General features: G+C 43.1%; 1 protein-coding gene across 5 annotated transcripts in view; it reads right to left on the bottom strand.

Annotated features, from left to right (window-relative positions):
* The window catches only part of CNTNAP5 (contactin associated protein family member 5), an 885,931-nt gene that overhangs the window by 306,727 nt on the left and 558,303 nt on the right, over positions 1-20,901 (bottom strand). For all 5 annotated transcript variants that reach the window (XM_033947244.1, XM_033947242.1, XM_033947241.1 and 2 more), the window contains one exon: positions 1,589-1,853. In XM_033947244.1, coding sequence (XP_033803135.1) covers positions 1,589-1,853 — 265 coding nt within the window. The remainder of the gene's footprint in view (positions 1-1,588; positions 1,854-20,901) is intronic.

The raw sequence follows: 20,901 nt of genomic DNA, 5'->3' as shown, positions 1-20,901 counted from the left end.
CTGAATAAATTCATGTAAACCATTCTGAGCTCCCCTGGGAGAACAGTATAGAAAATTGAATAAATAGATAAGATTCTATTATAGAATACTCATGTACAGTTGGTTTGAAAAGTTTGGCAAAAAAAAACAACACAAGTTAAAAAACGTAGTCTCTATCAAGGGCTATACACTTGGTCCAGCGAGTTTCCAGTTTTTTCGTATCATAGGAAAAATAGATTACAAAAAAACCTGGAATCTCTCTGGACTAAGGCCCTAACTGGCGACAATTTTTTAGGTGCTGGTCAACACCCAAGCTCAGTAAAAAAAAAAAAATGCTGTTTAAATGCCATTTTTAACTGAGTTTCAAGGCGCCGGTGCCAAAATTGAGCCTTTGTAGGCGCTTAAGGCCGCCTAACACCACTGCGGGCGAGGCTAATGCCAGAAGTAGCATTAGGTGGCCTAAAGCACCCACGAGGGTGTGAATCACATCAAAGAGAGGCGCCGGAAATGTAGGCCTGGAAAACTCTGGCCTCTACTTTTGCAGGAGGCACAATTATTTATTTATTTATTTTCATTTATTTAAAAAATTTCTATACCGATTATAACTAAATGACATACAAAAGATCCTATAAAAATCATGTTAAAACATTATTAAAAACCAAAACCATGATAAGAATGATCGTGAACAATTCATCAACATGGCCAACAAAGGCAATTAATAATTTGAAAAAAAACATCTACAAATAGCTGTCTTGAGCAATTTCCTGAACGTATCCTTTGCACGGCAATTTCGTATTTGACCCTCAAGGGAGTTCCATTTTTTAATTCCTACACAGCAGAAAGTCTGTACCCGGTGTCATCGTACGATCAACAAGCGATCAGCTGCTGCTTTTAAGGCGGCCACCGACAAGGGTTCCGGTTACAGAATCCAGGCCTAAGTGTATAGTCCTCAATGGAGATTGCATTGCTTTTTTGGGGGTTTTTTAACCAAACTTTTCAAACCACCCTCATATAATGTTAGAGGAAGGGCGTGGAAGCATGTTGTGCGTCTCTGCACCTTTCCCACCCCATGTTCCTCATGTCTCCTACACAAACATACATTCAAGATGGTGCCTAAGGCAGGTAATCTACTTTCTCCACATCCCTTTCAACGGTCAATGGACACAGCTTCCCATGCCAGCATCTCATATCTTTGACTTAGGAGCTAATAGCCACAGCGGTATGTGCATAGTACCCACAGTTGATAGATGAGCTACATCTTCATATCTGTAAATCAAGGGTTCTCAACTCAACCCTTAGGACACACCTTCAGGATATCCATATTAAACATTCACAGGATAAATCCGCATGCACTGCCTTCATTGTATGCGACTCCATCTCATGCATATTCGTTGTGGGAATCCCAGAAGCCTGACCGGTGTGTCTCGAGACCTGGGTAGAGAACCATTGCTATAAATGGTAGTCTCGGAGATTTAAGGACAGGACCTGAGTTCAAGGAACATTGTTCAATTCCATTGGGTCAACCTACTCATGTCTCAAACCTCCATAACTATACATGACTTATTATTCAAGAGCCTCAGAGCTGAAAAGACTTAATGAGCTCCCTTACCTGTACTGATCTTGACCGAGTTCTCTGCCACTTTCTGAATGACAAGTATCAGTTTCCCAGCGAGGAGGTAGAGAAGTAGCTCTCCAGAGTCTTCAGACAACTCGGTAGAGAGCAACAGACCATCCTTGTTCCACGTCCGGAACTGAAAACTGACCGACAAGCCATCAAGCCGGGGGATGCCGGGCAAGAGCAAATAATTGCTGCTGGGGCTGGCAAAAGTGATTGGAACGCTATGCGGCTCAGAGCAGGAAAATGTCACATTGCCCTGGAAAAAAAAAAAAGAACTCAAGCCAATGGAAAATAACGTTAATGACATAACAACCCAGACTCGCCTACCATTTGCTACCAACATACCATGCCCAAGCTAGTTTTAGGAGCCTTTGAGAATGTTGCCAGGCATTTTCGTTTACTGGAAAGAACACATGGGCTGCAGTTCATTTCCTTAAGTTTAGAATTGGTTTTAATGCCACTAAATCACTCGCATGAAGGGGAAGCGATTCTAAGCTCAGGCACAGATATATTGCAAAAAGAAAAAAAATTTTGAAATTAGGACCCCAAGATAAATCCAAGAGGCTTCAATCAAATCGTGGATAACTAATGGCAAAGAGACTGTTCTAGGCCAGTGGCTCTCAACTCGGTCCTTTGGGACGCACCTAGCCGGTCAGGTTTCAAGATACCCAAAATGAATCAATAAAAAAGAGAGAGGCAGGTGCAACACAAAGAAATAATCAAACAAGTATATTTGTATTCTTCAAACTGCGCCATAATCGGCGGCACTGGTCGCGTGTCAAATCACACAACAGCACCATTTGGAGAATCACGGCTATGTGAAAAGTAGGCACTGGAAATGAAGCCCAGGGTTTCAAAGGCCGACATTTCTGGTGCCTACCTATGATGAGAATCGCCTCTACAGTGGCGCTTGAGGGTGCCTAAGGTCACGTCCAGCATTAACCACACATACAGTGGCCTTAGGCAACACAAGGTACCTCCTTAGTCAGTACAGACACCCACATAATCCCCCAATGATCACTGACCCACACACACACACACCCCGCCATACAAATTGGAATAAAAACATACATGGAGGAGTGTGTGGCGCAGTGGTTGGATCTATAGCCTCGGCACCCTGGGGTTGTGGGTTCAAACCCCGTGCTGCTCCTTGTGACCCTGGGCAAGTCACTTAGTCCTCCATAACCCCAGGTACGTTAGATAGATTGTGAGCCCACCGGGACAGATAGGGAAAATGCTTGAGTACCTGATTGTAAAACCGCTTAGAAAACCTTGATAGGCGGTATATAAAATCCCAATAAACTTGAACTTGATACCAGCCTCCAGACCATCAGCACATGGCATAGGAAAGCCTAGTAGAGCTGCACAGAGGTGGCTTAAGTAGATAACCATAGAGAGAAGGACCCAGGCTCATAAGCCACTCTAATCACTGCATTCATGTGAGAAAAGTGAGTCCACCAAAACCTCCCCTAACCCTACTGCCATATACATGCCACCTATAGCTATTGAGGGCTATTGAGGTGGGTATAGTAGGTTTTGTAGGGTTCATCATGACCTGCAAGGGAGTTGTGGTGAGTTTTGGTGAAATGTTTATATAGTACCCTTTTTCTGAAGTTCACAACAGTGCCCTGTAAGGTGCCCCACTACTCTGTTGCCATGTCTGGGTGGCCAAGTTCATCACTTTGCTGGCCCCTCCCACGTCAAAAAGATCTGCTTCTAGGTATTTCAGACTTGGATGATTTTTGGGACGAGAATGCGGTATAAAGATAGATGACTTGGCGGTCTGGAAGCCCAAATGGCTGGATGTAGAAGTAGATGATTTTTTAAAAATAAATTTTTTTGGGGGGACAAATTTTTTGAGAATGGACTTTAGACACTGCCGACTTTGGGTGACTAGTGCCCTAAGCCCAAAACGGACTTAGACGTATTTTTTTTTTTATTATGCCCTTCCATGCGCTTTCCATAAATATTTTTACAAAAATATAAAATAAGGGAAGACGTAGAAAGATTATTAAAAACCATGGACAGACATACTTGACGCAAAAGAGAAAAACAATAAGAAGATACATCATATTCAAATAAAAGGAAGGGCGGGTAACATGAGAATGGGAAAAGATAGGAAAAGAAGGAGAAGAAGAGAGGAGAAGCGAAGAAAGAAGAAAAGAACAAAAAAAGGTTTAAAGAATTAGCTTCTTGTATAAGCATCATAATTTAGGTACCAAAGTGTCTTTGAATAGGAAGGTTTTGAGGCATGATTTCAACTTTGAGAAGCAATGTTCTTGCCTGAGCTTAATGGAGAGTTCCACAATGTTGGTGTCATCTACAATTTGGCGCATGGAGGGAGTAGAAAGAAGATATTGTTGGGTGGATCTAAGCGCTCTAGATGTACTATATGGTAAACTAAAACTAAACCTTAGGCTTATCTACCGTATCTTCTCTATAACAGTAGAGCTCAGCACGGTTTACAAGAAAATTAGATGGATTTGGAATAATATGGAGACGAGCGGAATTTACAACTTTGAAAATAGCCAAGTTTTCAGATGCTTTCGAAATGGCTGGAAAGTACCCAGATCGCGTAGATGAATAGGAAAATCATTCCACAGCTCAGTCATTTTGAAAAGTAGAGACTTCCCTAATTTGCCAATGTAGGTAACACTTTTTGACGTAGGAAAGAACAATTTAAATTTTGGAGTAGATCTGGTAATGTCAAATCTTACAGAATTCCAAGACAGGGGAATTAAAGGAAGAAGGATGCCACGCAAAATCTTAAATGTTAAGCAGGCACATTTAAAATAAACCCTGGAAATTATTGGAAACCAATGAAGTTTTTGCAGGAGCGGAGAGACACGATCAAATTTACTTTATGTAAAGATCAGCCTAGTCGTAGTATTCTGGATCAGTTGAAGTCTTTGAAAGCTTTTCTTGGTCAAGCTTAAATAGACTGAATTACATTAAGCCAACCTCAAAAGGATGATTGATTGAATAAAGACAGCAAAATGTTGTTGACGGAAACAGGATCTCACTTTCCTCAACATATGGAGACTAAAAAAACATTTTTTTTTTAACCAGAGAATTAAGATGGTCAGTGAAAGAAAGTGTTGAATCTATAATGACACCCAGAACTTTACTTGAGAATCCAATGTGCAGTGAGGATCCTGAGGGCAACAGAATGGACGAAGGTAGCTGCTCTAATTTTGGGCCAAGCCAAAGTAACTTTGTTTTGGACTCGTTCAGTTTCATATGATATCAAGAGTCTATCGATGAACGCTGGCGAGTGGCTTGATTGTACCTTGACTGTTAGGAATAATATCTTAAAAGTAATTCGATGCGCTACAGGCAGCCAGTGGGCATCTTTTAAAAGAGATGTAACGTGGTCATATTTCTTGGCTTTAGAGATGATTTTAACTGCCGCAATCTCTCAATTAACAAAATCGCATTGAAACAAAAGTATTAAAAAAAAAAAAAATGAAACAAAATGAAAATCCGGCAAATGTCATAGAAAACTAAAAATGAAAACTCTTTGCCACATTCTCCAACTCTGCACTTGCTGAGTGTTGAGGGTGGGCTCCAGTTAGACGTGCACTCCTTTGAAAGAGCATAGAAATGTTCGATGATATATTCTCTTTTTTTTTTTTTAGTTCAAGAAAATTTTATTGGTTTTGGAAAGCATAACAATACAAAAACAAAAAAAGAGCTTCCAATGAAGCACAGGTTAAGCCGGGTGAAGACACCCATCATGTATATCTAATTACAAAGTAGAGGTGGTAGTAGCAGAAATTATAAGAGCAGAAAACATTATAACAATCATCAATGTATGCAAATCATAAATACGTAAGGAAATGAAATATACAAATAACTAAGAGGAATGAGGAAAGTATGTCGAGAAACAGAATGGTATTATACATTCAATGCTAATAATAGTACATGTAGGTATGTTATAGTGTTAGCAGACATTAAAATGCCAATATAATATGATATAGAGGCCAGAGTAAACACATATGTCAACCAGAAAACTATAAGTAAAGATCTGTATGTTGGTCAAGGGTCTAAGTGCTGAGATTTGCCAAAATCGACCAAGTTTTGTCAAACGTTGTTATCGAGTTATGGCGTTCAGCCATATGTCGTTCAAATTTACTGTGGAGACAAACGGAGTTCCACCACTGCTAAATCGCTGCACATGCCGTAAGCTGTCGCAAGCCGCCCCGCACACTGGAAATCGAATTCAGGATTGCGAAACCCTAAGCGCGCATGCGCGGTTAGGGTTTTATTATATAGGATGCAAAGTAGCTTCTAACCATCTCACAGCTACATGAATTGGCTGAAGGTGGCAGGTTCATTGTTTTGAGCCAAGCTTTTGCCTGTATTTTTAACTTCGACTTTGTTTCAGAGTGTAAACATTATTGAAGTGAGTACTGTATTTAGCAATAATGCAGGAATAGAATACTGTAGTAACTGGCTTTATTACACTCAGGTTAACTTATCTAATATAATAAAACAGTAAGCCGCGCATGCGCACTTCCTATGCGTGCGTCCGTTTTCCGTGAGCTGTAGCTAGGAAGTGCGCATGCGCGACTTACGCTCTGCCCTGCTCCCTATTGAAAGACGCAGCGGTGGCTCTCATGATCCCCGCCTGCGTTCCCTCACTCCCTTCCTGTAAGTTGCACGTCCCCGCAGCCGTCGTTGCCTTGCGCACCGTACTCTCTCCGCTCTCTCTCTTCCTCCCCCCCCTCCCCGAGGCGAATGTACACCGCGGCGGCCCGAGTCGGATGTCGGCCGCAGCGGCGGCTGCTGTCGGCAGCTGCAGGCCGCGGATGGAGTTCAGGAAGAAGGTATGGGGCGATGATTGCCGACCCTTGACCTAAGGCCTGGTGCCTAATATCCTTTTACTATCGCAAATACTACGGAACAAGGGTGTGTGTCTAATCCACATCAAAAGTCCCAATAGTGTCGGTCCTGGAAAACAATCCTGCCTGCAGCTACCTGCATGAAATTTATACTGGAAATCAGGGAGCTTTAGATTTTGAGGTCTAAGAGAAGGAATGGCAGGAGACTAAGTTATTGTGTTAATAATCTCTATAGAGGAGATAGAGTAGGGAGTTACTGAAGGCAATAGGAGTTGCAGCAATATCCATGGCCAGCAAGACAGGCAGTTGCCTAAAGCAACAGTTTCCTGTGGGTAACTAAGAACAGCCGGAATCAACACTACAAATCCTGACAGCTACACAAACTCAAAAAAACCATCAGCACATAATGTAACCTGCATTTTTATAAGATAGAAAAGGGGTTGATGGACAGGGGAAGAGATGCTGATGAACAGGGAGGGGGGTCAGAAAAATGAAGACAGGCCTACTGCTGGACAGGGGGAGCAGGAAGGAGGTGATGATGGACAGGGGGAGGTAAAACAAAGGGAGAAGGGCTTCTGCTGGATAAGGTGAGCAGTGATGGGGTGGTGGAGGACACAGGGGAGGTAAAAGGAAGGGAAAATGGACAGGGGGAGCAGGCAAGGGGTGGTAGTGGACAGCCAAGGAAAAAAAAAAAAAGACAGACTGAAATACAGAAAGCGGCTGAGAGAGAAAAAAAAATAAAGACATACACACACATATATATTCTAGCACCCGTTAATGTAACGGGCTATAAGACTAGTTATTCTATATTCTCCTTCCCAAAGCATAAGCCGTCTAGTATTTTTAGTGCATGAAACAGCAGTAAACTAGGTAATTGGGCTTCTTGAAAAGAGAGGAGGTCAGAACTTGGGTGTTAACAAAGGAGCCTTTTGCAGCCCTTCCTCTCCAGATTTTTTAAATGTTCCCCGTTCCCTTTCAGAAGCCAAAGAAATTGTTTAACAAAATGTAAAAAAAAAAAAAAAATGATATTGTGAAATACAATTCCTGCCAGAGACTGAGAAGGATTATATGCATGGTCAATCAGAGATGGCTGACGTTGCTTTAGAAAACCGCCTTTGGTCTTTCAAAGGTAAGCCAATTTCCTCTACTGCACAAAAGATAAGACTGCTATATTACTTTCGCTTTGAGATACAGACAAACAGAAGGTGTTGAGACACTGGAACGGCATCTGAATGCGTTTAACAGTTCAGCAAAGAATGGGGGAACAATTTAAATGTTGGCGTCCAGTTCGGTGGGAATTTAAATCAAAGAACAATTAGGCTTCAAAAGAAGGAGATAATCGCCCAACATTGACCTGGCAAAGAAGGAATAGGATATACAGGCTCATAGTGACACATTGCCAGAGGATTAATAGTCACACTTTTGTTAATTTTAAACAGTGCTGAGGCAAGAAATGTGTGAACCCCCCTAATATAATCATAAGAATTACAAGGTTCTTACCATAATACTCTGTTTAATTGAAACTAGGCTTTTCTTATGCTAATAAAAGGTATACATTAAATAATTCTGTGTTTCTTGAGACACAATCAACAATGGAGGCAATTTTATAAATAATTTTGAGTGAAAAACACTGGATTTATTTAATTATTATTTATTTATATACTTTTACAAATTGTTAAACACCAATTAAATGGAAACAAAGAATTGAAATAAGAAACAAATAAACCAAATTATAAAATAATTCCACATTAGTAACCAATGTCAAAGTCCACAATATGAGGAGATAGAATCCATCACCTCCAAGGGGAGTTGGTTTTCAGGAATAATTCAAAATTAAATCACATTACAGAGTGCAGTTGGATTCAATTAACTAACGGCCTGGTTGGGAGATTCCATGGAAACCTCGGAAGTTCTTCCAGCTGCCTTACCCTCAAGAAAAAAAGTTCAACTGATCAGGTTCATAAAATATATATCTAGTACTCTAATAAGTAATGCAGCATTTACAAGGAAAACGCAACCGAAAAGTTGCTCCCATACTCAAAACTGACTGACCATCGTAGTTTTTCTGTCTGGCTTGCGTCTATTTTGATACATCAGGAAATATTGAAATTTTGAATCCATGAAATTCCACATTATCAGTCCTATAAAATAGACGAAGGATTGCCTCCTTATCTTGAAGAAAACCAAAAGTTACCAATAAAGTAGTTCTAGGAACTATTTCTTCTTATTGAGATGTCTCCAACATACCAGTGAGATCCAAATCTCCTGGTAACGGTGGCATATTATTTTCAGGAAATTTCAGAACTGAGTTTAAGAAGGAATGAAAAATGTCTCTTGGTGTTTGAAATTTAGAGACAGGAAAATGTAAAAGTCTCAGGTTCAAACTTCTATTTGCATTCTCCAAATTTTCTATTTTCCTAGTAAGCAACCACTTTTCCCTTCAGTTGTAAATTAGTAGAAACCTTCACTTCTACCATTGATTTTTCTAAATTGTCCATTCTATCAGAATGTTGTTGGAATTTCTCTTCAAAAGTTTTAAATTGAATATTAGTATTCTGTACTGAGGCAACAAATTGGGAGCATAGCTTGTGTAAAGATTCCAAACCACTCCAAATCGTCTCCATGTCATTTACTTCAGGTCTTATCAAAGGAGCAGGGAGAGAGATTCCGGGAGATTCCCCAATTCATTTCATCTCCTCTTTCCCTGCTTCGATGCGAATTTCAGTTCCTCCGAACTCCAATGTCAGCTGTACAAAAGTCGGCAAGCTGTGGACCATATCCGGGGTCAGGGGTGAGACCTGCAACGCCGACGGAGACATCTACTCTGGTGTTTCCTGCACTGTTGAAGGCGTCCCCGACATCCTCCCGGGACGCGGAGGAACTCCAGGTCTTAATGGGCTAAACGATACCTCCCCTTCCAAGTCCGAGGTCTGCCCACCTCGGTCAGTGGATACGCCCGCTCCAACCGGGACGACGTAAGATGTTATGGCCACCTGCCACGTCAAGGAAGTAAAAGAGGAGGCATCGCTCTGCTTACCCCTGCGTTTAGGCATAGCAACAGGTAAAATTGTTGGTGGAAATATAGAATAGCCGATAAAGTGCAGGAGCCACTTGCAGACGCGAGTCACTCCATCGCCATCTTGGATTCCTCCTCATCCGAAAAACACTGATTTATGACAATAAGGATCTAGATTCTGTCAATGGCATCCAAAGATAAGTGGCAAATGCTACATGTTATGCTAATATTCTGTAAACGGCATGACTTTGGGCGCAGTGACTTATGCCTGCTAAAGGAGATGCTGACGTCCAGCTGATGGCAGTAAATCGTGATAATGCAAGAATACTATAACATTGCGCCTAATTTCTGGGAATGCCTCTGCCCCTCCCATGGACAACTCCCCCTTGGAGTTTCATGCAATAAAATTTAGGCATGTATGTTATAGAACAGAATAGGGCAGGGGTCCCCAAAGTCCCTCCTTGAGGGCCAAAACCAGTAGGGTTTTCAGGATTTCCCCAATGAATATGCATGAGATCTATGTGCATGCACTGCTTTCAATGCATATTCATTGGGGAAATCCTGAAAACCCGACTGGATTGCGGCCCTCATGGAGGGACTTTGAGACCCCTGTTCTAGAGTATTGGGTGTCATTCTAGACCAGACAGGGGCAACTCCGGCCCTCGAGGTTGAATCCAATCAGGTTTTCAGGATTTCCCCGATGAATATGCATTGAAAGCAGTGCATGCAAATAGATCTCATGCATATTCATTGGGGAAATCCTGAAAACCCCACTGGATTCTGGCCCTCGAGGACCGGAGTTGCCCATGTCTGGTTTAGAACGACGCCTAATACTCTAGAACAGGGGGTCTCAAAGTCCCTCCATGAAGGCCGCAATCCAGTCGGATTTTCAGGATTTCCCCAATGAATATGCATTGAAAGCAGTGCATGCACATAGATCTTATGCATATTCATTGGAGAAATCTGGAAAACTCGACTGGATTCGAGGACCCCTGGAATAAGGCATAGGGCAGATCCACACATAACTCCTAACTACTGCCAATTAAGTGCATGACAATGCATTGTCATTGTCATTATCTAATTGGCTTATTTGTTTAAGAGCACTGTGATCTGCCCCCGTAATTATGTTTCCAACTTTGGGCAACCTAAAGAGAATCAAGGGAAAAAGGTCACTTAAAAAAAATAAAATACCTGCCACATAAAAATATGCACTGTACAATTAGACTCGTATTTGCACATGACTTTACAGGATGCCGTACAATGAGAGGCTAGAGAAACTGGTCCTCTTCTCCATTGAGCAGAGGATATTGAGATGGGACATGATCGAAGCATTCAAGGTACTGAAGGGAATAGACTTAGTAGATAAGGACAGGTTATTCACCCTCTCCAAGGTAGGGAGAACGAGAGGGCAATCTCTAAAATTGAAAGGGGATAGATTCCGTGCGAACGTAAGGAAGTTCTTCTTCACCCAGAGAGTGGTAGAAAGCTGGAACGCTCTTCCGGAGGCTGTTATAGGGGAAAACACCCTCCAAGGATTCAAGACAAAGTAGATAAAGACAGGTTGTTCCAAGGTAGAGAGAACGAGAGGGCACTCTCTAAAGCTGAAAGGGGATAGATTCCGTACAAACGTAAGGAAGTTCTTCTTCACCCAGAGAGTGATAGAAAACTGGAACGCTCTTCCGGAGGCTGTTATAGGGGAAAACATCCTCCAGGGATGCAATACAAAGTTAGACAAGTTCCTGCTGAGCCAGAACATACGCAGGTAAGGCTAGTCTCAGTTAGGGCGCTGGTCTTTGACCTAAGGGCCGCCACGGAAGCGGACTGCTGGGCACGATGGACCACTGGCTTGACCCAGCAGCGGCAATTCTTAGGTTCTTATTCATGTCCAGAGAATGAGTTTGAGTAGAGCACAGGTGGAGCTCTTACATACATGCACATTTTTGATCGGATTCTGTAAATGTTGCCAAAAAGTAGGCATCGAAAAAAATTCACGCTCAGCACTATTCTCTAAAGGGCGGTCTAAGCTGAGCCCTTTGAGGGAAATCCTGGAAGAGGCACCTAAAGTGAGGAGCCTAAATATATAGGTGCCTACAGTTAGGCACCTGACTAAATTAGTAAATTGGCTGCAATAATGAGCTTTAACAAGCTCACAATTGAAAAAAAAAAAAAAAAATTTATTTGGGCAATAGGCCCCTAACATCTTAGGCGCAATTCTACGCAAGATAGACACCTATTTCATGACACATAGTGGGTTTAGGGGTAGAGAAAGGCTTAGGCGCCACGAAGCGTGACTCGCTAACTGGCTTAGCTGAAAGCTGGTGTAAATCCTGGCGTGCAACGAGGGTGCGCAGTCCCCGAATTCTATAACATTGTGCCTAATTCTTTGGAACACCCCCAACCCACCTGTGCCTCTCCCATAGCCACGTCCCCCTTTTGGGTTGCACGCAAAAGGATTTGGGCGCGGATCTTTTAAAGAATCGTGTGCGGCCAGATCCGCAAACGAGTCCAAATTAGAGTCAGTTAACATCAGTAATTAATTGCTAATGACCTATTAGCTCATTCGTTTGTGCACGGATCTCAGGACTGCGTGCAATTTTGTGTGCCCAAATGCGGGCGCCATTTATAGAATCCTATCAAATTCTATAAAGTGCACGGAAATGGAATTCTAGCACTCACTGGCGCTAATTAGCCGTGGCATGTGTGACTGACTTTATCTCCTATTCTGTATGCTGAGGCCCTGATTCTGCAAACGCGCGTCTAAAGTTAGGCGCCGTTTGAACGTCTAAGATAGGTGTCCTTTCTATAATTGCGCCCTACAAACTGACGTCCACATCCTTTGGACGCCTAAGAGCCAATTAATGCTCGTTAAGACCCTTAAAGGGCTCATTAACAACTTAGTTTGGACACCTAAGTCACGCTCAGCGTTAGGCGTGATTTAAGCGTCCTTTATAGAATCAGGGCCTGAATGCCTAAGTTCATATAGATGCAACTGGAAATGGGGTGTCATGTGATAGGTGCCTGACTTTGATAGGATTGGATAGGTGCCTATTGGCCAATTACCGTATTTTCACGCATATAACGCGCGCGTTATACGTGTTTTTACAAACCGTGCATAACCTTGCGCGGTATACGCGTGAGCGCGGTATATAAAATTTTTTTTACATAGTTCCCATCCCGCCCGACGCCCGATTCATCATCCGGAAGGACCGCTCGCATCACCACCGCTCGCACTAGCACCCCGATGGACCGCTCGCACTCCCACCCGAAGAACCGCTCGCACCCCCACAGCCTCCCCCCCCTCCCCCATGGAGAAGCTGTCTACCTTGTTTCCAGATTCCAGTGAGCCCAGCTGCTTCCTCTGCCGGCGGTCCTGCCCCTTCTCTGAGCCCTGCTGCGCTGCTTCCTCTTCCGGCGGTCCTGCCCTTTCTCTGACATCAGAGGAAGCAGTGTAGCGCAGGGCTCAGAGAAGGGGCAGGACCGCCGGCAGAGGAAGCAGCTGGGCTCACTGGAATCTGGAAACAAGGTAGACAGCTTCTCCATGGGGGAGGGGGGGAGGCTGTGGGGCTGCGAGCGGTCCTTCCGGATGATGAATCGGGCGTCGAGGGGGCATCAGGCTTTCAGGGTGGGGACAGGACTTCAAGGGGGAGAGGAGAGTCGGGGCGGCCAGAGGAGAGTCGGGGCAGCCAGAGGAGAGTCGGGGCGGCATGCGCGGTATACCCGTGAGCGCGGTATATAAAAATTTCTTTACATAAATTTGTGTTTCCCGCGCGCTATACCCGTGTGCACGTTTTACACGGGTGCGCGTTATCTACGTGAAAATACGGTACATTTTTTCCCAATTACGAACTTGTTAAATAAAGCAGATGTCAATTTAAGCACCTAGTAATGTCCAACATAGACGTCCTTTATAGAATCTGGCCCATCAGGACTCCAAGGATAGGATGGTAAAAAGGTTCCACATTTGCTGGGTCTTATTTTTATTTATAAAATATTAGTGCAAGTGCCAAGGATGGATATTTCCATCCCATAAAAGAGAGGCACGTTGATATAAGGCCGGATTAATGGCATGACTATAAAAAGTTTGCAAACAACAAAGAGAAGCCCAGTAGAGAATGACATGGGGACAAATTTGTCTCCATCCCCACAGGAACTCAGTTTCCCTGTCCCGACCCTGCGAGTTTTGTCGCTGTCGCTGTTCCTGCCCCATTCCTGTAAGCTCTGCCTTAACCTCACAAGTCTCGAACACTTATGATTTTAAAGTGTTTGAGGCTTGTGCAGATGAGGACGGAGCTTAGGCACTGGTGGAATGAGGCATTATGACATCACAATCTGAGCTCTAGAATGTTGCTACTTGTGATTTTAAAGGGTTTGAGGCTTGAAGACGGAGCTTAGGCATTGGTGGGATGAGGCATTATGACATCACAATCTGAGCTCTAGAATGTTGCTACTTATGATTTTAATGCGTTTGAGGCTTGTGCAGATGAGGACGGAGCTCAGGCATTGGTGGGATGAGGCATTATGACATCACAATCTGAGCTCTAGAATGTTGCTACTTGTGATTTTAAAGGGTTTGAGGCTTGAAGACGGAGCTTAGGCATTGGTGGGATGAGGCATTATGACATCACAATCTGAGCTCTAGAATGTTGCTGCTTATGATTTTAAAGCGTTTGAGGCTTGTGCAGATGAGGACAGAGCTTAGGCATTGGTGGGATGAGGCATTATGACATCACAATCTGAGCTCTAGAATGTTGCTACTTATGATTTTAATGCGTTTGAGGCTTGTGCAGATGAGGACGGAGCTCAGGCATTGGTGGGATGAGGCATTATGACATCACAATCTGAGCTCTAGAATGTTGCTACTTGTGATTTTAAAGGGTTTGAGGCTTGAAGACGGAGCTTAGGCATTGGTGGGATGAGGCATTATGACATCACAATCTGAGCTCTAGAATGTTGCTGCTTATGATTTTAAAGCGTTTGAGGCTTGTGCAGATGAGGACAGAGCTTAGGCATTGGTGGGATGAGGCATTATGACATCACAATCTGAGCTCTAGAATGTTGCTACTTATGATTTTAATGCGTTTGAGGCTTGTGCAGATGAGGACGGAGCTCAGGCATTGGTGGGATGAGGCATTATGACATCACAATCTGAGCTCTAGAATGTTGCTACTTGTGATTTTAAAGGGTTTGAGGCTTGAAGACGGAGCTTAGGCATTGGTGGGATGAGGCATTATGACATCACAATCTGAGCTCTAGAATGTTGCTGCTTATGATTTTAAAGCGTTTGAGGCTTGTGCAGATGAGGACAGAGCTTAGGCATTGGTGGGATGAGGCATTATGACATCACAATCTGAGCTCTAGAATGTTGCTACTTATGATTTTAATGCGTTTGAGGCTTGTGCAGATGAGGACGGAGCTCAGGCATTGGTGGGATGAGGCATTATGACATCACAATCTGAGCTCTAGAATGTTGCTACTTGTGATTTTAAAGGGTTTGAGGCTTGAAGACGGAGCTTAGGCATTGGTGGGATGAGGCATTATGACATCACAATCTGAGCTCTAGAATGTTGCTGCTTATGATTTTAAAGCGTTTGAGGCTTGTGCAGATGAGGACAGAGCTTAGGCATTGGTGGGATGAGGCATTATGACATCACAATCTGAGCTCTAGAATGTTGCTACTTATGATTTTAATGCGTTTGAGGCTTGTGCAGATGAGGACGGAGCTCAGGCATTGGTGGGATGAGGCATTATGACATCACAATCTGAGCTCTAGAATGTTGCTACTTGTGATTTTAAAGGGTTTGAGGCTTGAAGACGGAGCTTAGGCATTGGTGGGATGAGGCATTATGACATCACAATCTGAGCTCTAGAATGTTGCTGCTTATGATTTTAAAGCGTTTGAGGCTTGTGCAGATGAGGACAGAGCTTAGGCATTGGTGGGATGAGGCATTATGACATCACAATCTGAGCTCTAGAATGTTGCTACTTATGATTTTAAAGCGTTTGAGGCTTGTGCAGATGAGGACGGAGCTCAGGCATTGGTGGGATGAGGCATTATGACATCACAATCTGAGCTCTAGAATGTTGCTACTTGTGATTTTAAAGGGTTTGAGGCTTGAAGACGGAGCTTAGGCATTGGTGGGATGAGGCATTATGACATCACAATCTGAGCTCTAGAATGTTGCTACTTATGATTTTAAAGCGTTTGAGGCTTGTGCAGATGAGGACAGAGCTTAGGCATTGGTGGGATGAGGCATTATGACATCACAATCTGAGCTCTAGAATGTTGCTACTTATGATTTTAATGCGTTTGAGGCTTGTGCAGATGAGGACGGAGCTCAGGCATTGGTGGGATGAGGCATTATGACATCACAATCTGAGCTCTAGAATGTTGCTGCTTGTGATTTTAAAGCGTTTGAGGCTTGTGCAGATGAGGACAGAGCTTAGGCATTGGTGGGATGAGGCATTATGACATCACAATCTGAGCTCTAGAATGTTGCTACTTATTATTTTAAAGCGTTTGAGGCTTGTGCAGATGAGGACGGAGCTCAGGCATTGGTGGGATGAGGCATTATGACATCACAATCTGAGCTCTAGAATGTTGCTACTTGTGATTTTAAAGGGTTTGAGGCTTGAAGACGGAGCTTAGGCACTGGTGGAATGAGGCATTATGACATCACAATCTGAGCTCTAGAATGTTGCTACTTATGATTTTAATGCGTTTGAGGCTTGTGCAGATGAGGACGGAGCTCAGGCATTGGTGGGATGAGGCATTATGACATCACAATCTGAGCTCTAGAATGTTGCTACTTGTGATTTTAAAGGGTTTGAGGCTTGAAGACGGAGCTTAGGCATTGGTGGGATGAGGCATTATGACATCACAATCTGAGCTCTAGAATGTTGCTGCTTATGATTTTAAAGCGTTTGAGGCTTGTGCAGATGAGGACAGAGCTTAGGCATTGGTGGGATGAGGCATTATGACATCACAATCTGAGCTCTAGAATGTTGCTACTTATGATTTTAAAGCGTTTGAGGCTTGTGCAGATGAGGACGGAGCTCAGGCATTGGTGGGATGAGGCATTATGACATCACAATCTGAGCTCTAGAATGTTGCTACTTGTGATTTTAAAGGGTTTGAGGCTTGAAGACGGAGCTTAGGCATTGGTGGGATGAGGCATTATGACATCACAATCTGAGCTCTAGAATGTTGCTACTTATGATTTTAAAGCGTTTGAGGCTTGTGCAGATGAGGACAGAGCTTAGGCATTGGTGGGATGAGGCATTATGACATCACAATCTGAGCTCTAGAATGTTGCTACTTATGATTTTAATGCGTTTGAGGCTTGTGCAGATGAGGACGGAGCTCAGGCATTGGTGGGATGAGGCATTATGACATCACAATCTGAGCTCTAGAATGTTGCTGCTTGTGATTTTAAAGCGTTTGAGGCTTGTGCAGATGAGGACAGAGCTTAGGCATTGGTGGGATGAGGCATTATGACATCACAATCTGAGCTCTAGAATGTTGCTACTTATGATTTTAAAGCGTTTGAGGCTTGTGCAGATGAGGACGGAGCTCAGGCATTGGTGGGATGAGGCATTATGACATCACAATCTGAGCTCTAGAATGTTGCTACTTAGGATTTTAAAGCGTTTGAGGCTTGTGCAGATGAGGACAGAGCTTAGGCACTGGTGGGATGAGGCATTATGACATCATAATCTGAGCTCTAGAATGTTGCTACTTGTGATTTTAAAGGGTTTGAGGCTTGAAAACGGAGCTTAGGCACTGGTGGAATGAGGCATTATGACATCACAATCTGAGCTCTAGAATGTTGCTGCTTATGATTTTAAAGCGTTTGAGGCTTGTGCAGATGAGGACGGAGCTTAGGCATTGGTGGGATGAGGCATTATGACATCACAATCTGAGCTCTAGAATGTTGCTACTTATGATTTTAAAGCGTTTGAGGCTTGTGCAGATGAGGACGGAGCTTAGGCATTGGTGGAACGAGGCATTATGACATCACAATCTGAGCTCTAGAATGTTGCTACTTGTGATTTTAAAGGGTTTGAGGCTTGAAGACGGAGCTTAGGCACTGGTGGAATGAGGCATTATGACATCACAATCTGAGCTCTAGAATGTTGCTACTTAGGATTTTAAAGCGTTTGAGGCTTGTGCAGATGAGGACAGAGCTTAGGCACTGGTGGGATGAGGCATTATGACATCATAATCTGAGCTCTAGAATGTTGCTACTTGTGATTTTAAAGGGTTTGAGGCTTGAAAACGGAGCTTAGGCACTGGTGGAATGAGGCATTATGACATCATAATCTGAGCTCTAGAATGTTGCTGCTTATGATTTTAAAGCGTTTGAGGCTTGTGCAGATGAGGACGGAGCTTAGGCATTGGTGGGATGAGGCATTATGACATCACAATCTGAGCTCTAGAATGTTGCTACTTATGATTTTAAAGCGTTTGAGGCTTGTGCAGATGAGGACGGAGCTTAGGCATTGGTGGAACGAGGCATTATGACATCACAATCTGAGCTCTAGAATGTTGCTGCTTATGATTTTAAAGTGTTTGAGGCTTGTGCAGATGAGGACAGAGCTTACAGGAATGGGACAGGGGCAGGAAAAGAACTCGTCGGGATGGGATGGAAAAATGAGTTCCTGCGGGGACGGGGAAAAATTTGTGTCCGTGTCATTTTCTATTCCACAGTGAGAAAAGGGGATATCATAAACAAAGGGGCAGAAACCTTTTCAACTTTGGCTACTCTTTTGATAAAGGAGTTTTTGATTTGCATTTACATCCTTCTCAGTATATCAATCATGTGTACTGTATAGTGACCCGGCCTCTGAGGAAAGCTTGTGTAAGCTGAAACACAGACCGTGTTGGGTCTATCACTATCGTTTTGGGTCAGCTGCTCCCCACAGTGGATGTATTTGCTTTGATTTTACCTTTTCAATAAACAACCTTTCAAGAACACTGTATAAAGAGTTTGCACCAGTTCCCATTGATGCAAAATGCTACAGCGAGACTGATAGAAGCCTGTAAATTATGCGATCACATCACACCAGTCATGCAAAACTTTCACTGGCTACCAGTACAATACAGGGCTAAATTGAAAATAGAGAATGACACGGTGACAAAATTCATCGCTGTTCCCGTCCCCGCGGATAACCGCGGGAAATAATCTTATGTCATTTTCTAGTGTCTATTTCGACCTCGGTCCATCTACACCAGCATTCTTCAAAGCAAAGCTTTTGGGTCAGTGATTGTGACCATTCATACTCTGATTCTTCCCTCTCTCCTTAAAGAATGACATGAAGATGGTTTCCCGCGGTTATCCGCGGGGACGGGAATGGTGATGAATTTTGTCACCATGTCATTCTCTAATTGAAAACTCCAAGTATGACCTTCAAAGCCCTTACAGGAAATGGGCCAAAGTACTTGATGAAGGAAATCTCCCTCTTTGCACCTCTAAGGCTGCTAAAGTCATCCCACGGATCACCCCTAACCACACCCTGTCTAAAGGAAATCGTCCAATGTGACATTTGCAAACAAGCCTTTTCCAGAGTTGCCCCCATACTCTGGGTTTCATTCACCGAAAGGCTTTGCTTAATTCAAGATTATCTCTACTTAAGGAAGCAGTGAAAACTTGGCACTTCTCCCAAGACTTTAATGAAAGAAGCAACTATTTAATTAGTCACCTGCAAGAAGTAACATCAACTGCACATATTGTAGTAGGGTTTGCTCATCCACTCCTACTCTAGCTGAGATCATATTCCGGCATGAGATTTTGTTTCAAGTATACTGGAGAAAAGAGGAAGACTAGAAATGGAATTGGGAGACTGAAAGATGCTGAGAAATGCTATGTGAAAAGTGATGTAAAAAAAAGCGGATGTGCTAAACAAATACTTCTGTTCAATGTTCACGGAAGAAAAGTCTGGAGAAGGACCACGGTTAGATGACAATGATATATATGGGAATGGAGTAGATACCACTACGTTCACAGAAGGAAGTGTTTATGAGCAACTGGAAAAACTAAAAGTAGACAAAGCCATGGGACCGGATGAAATCCACCCTAGAGTACTGAGGGAACTCAGAGACCTTCTTGCAGGACCGACTTGCAGATTTGTTCAATAAATCCTGGGAGACGGGAGAGGTTTCTTGGAAAAGGAGATGAGTGAATGTGGTCCCTCTATACAAAAGTGAGAACATAGAAAAGTTGGAAACTACAGGCCCATGAGCCTCACTTCGGAGGATAGAATATTAACTGAAGCTCTGCTGAAGGAGAGACTAGTGAACTACCTGGAGTCAAATGGGCTACTAGATCCAAGACAACATGGCTTCACCAAAGGGAAACCATGCCAAATGAATCCGATTGACTTCTTTGACTGGGTGATCAAAGAACTGGATAGAGGAGGTGTGTTAGATATGGTCTACCTGGACTTCAGAAAAGCTTTTGACTCAGTCCCTCATAGGAGGCTCATCCATAAACTTAGGCCTTCTTTTCCTAAGGTGCGCTAATCGATTTAGTGCACGCTAAACGCTAATGTGTACAAGTTAAGTCTATGGATGCGTTAGCGTTTAGCGCATGCTAATTTGATTAGCGCACCTTAGTAAACGAGGGGGGTTAGTGGGCCGAAGTTAAGACCCAAAGTGGTGACCTGGATTAGACATTGGTTGACGGACAGATATCGGAGAGTGGCGGCGAACGGAATTTGCTTGGAGGAAGTCTTATTCGAGGTTTGAAGATGAAAGGAAGATATGCGGAGTCAACAGGGACACGGTTCCTTTTTTGCCAGCATGTAAAGTTTGACTGGGGCTCCCTGAAGCAGAGAACAAAACATGTTCCATGTCGGGACCCTTCAGATTGGAGAGCTGAGATAAGTCATCATTTTTCCTTTATATGAAAATTCATGATTTGATTTCTCGATGGAACTAAAATTTTGAGATAACTATCTCACAGTGTCCCCGGGTCTCTGAGCATATTTTTGAATTGTCATATTTTTTTAATTGTCTATAGAATTGTGGCACTGAAAGTATTTTTTTTTTTTTTTAGGTAAGGGGAGGTCCTATATACTGCCAAAAGGTCTCACTGGCAGATGGCAAGCAAGTGACTAGGAAGCCAGATACCGTGTGTTTTATTTACAGTTTTTATCACCCAGTTTAGAAGATTTACACGCACAAAATGTTGAATGAGCAAACATTTTGAAACTCATGATCAGTAGTTCCAATTATCAAGGCTTAGAACCTCTTTCTGATCAACTGTGCACTTTTCATAAGCATTTCTATTACTTAAAGAGAAAATAAAATATGCCTGAATAAGGCATTCAGCCAGTCAGTTGCACCAAGCCTAGGTTGGTAAAGGGGTTGAAGAATGTTGGCACCACAACATTTAATAAACTTTTCCAGGAGAATGTAGTCAGTGGGAGAAAGAGTTGGAGAAAGT

The sequence above is a fragment of the Geotrypetes seraphini genome, chromosome 5 (genome assembly GCF_902459505.1).
Source record: "Geotrypetes seraphini chromosome 5, aGeoSer1.1, whole genome shotgun sequence".
Classification (NCBI taxonomy): Eukaryota; Metazoa; Chordata; class Amphibia; order Gymnophiona; family Dermophiidae; genus Geotrypetes; species Geotrypetes seraphini.
The sequence above is the reverse complement of the archived record's forward strand: the minus strand, read 5'-3'. Positions and strand labels throughout refer to the sequence as shown.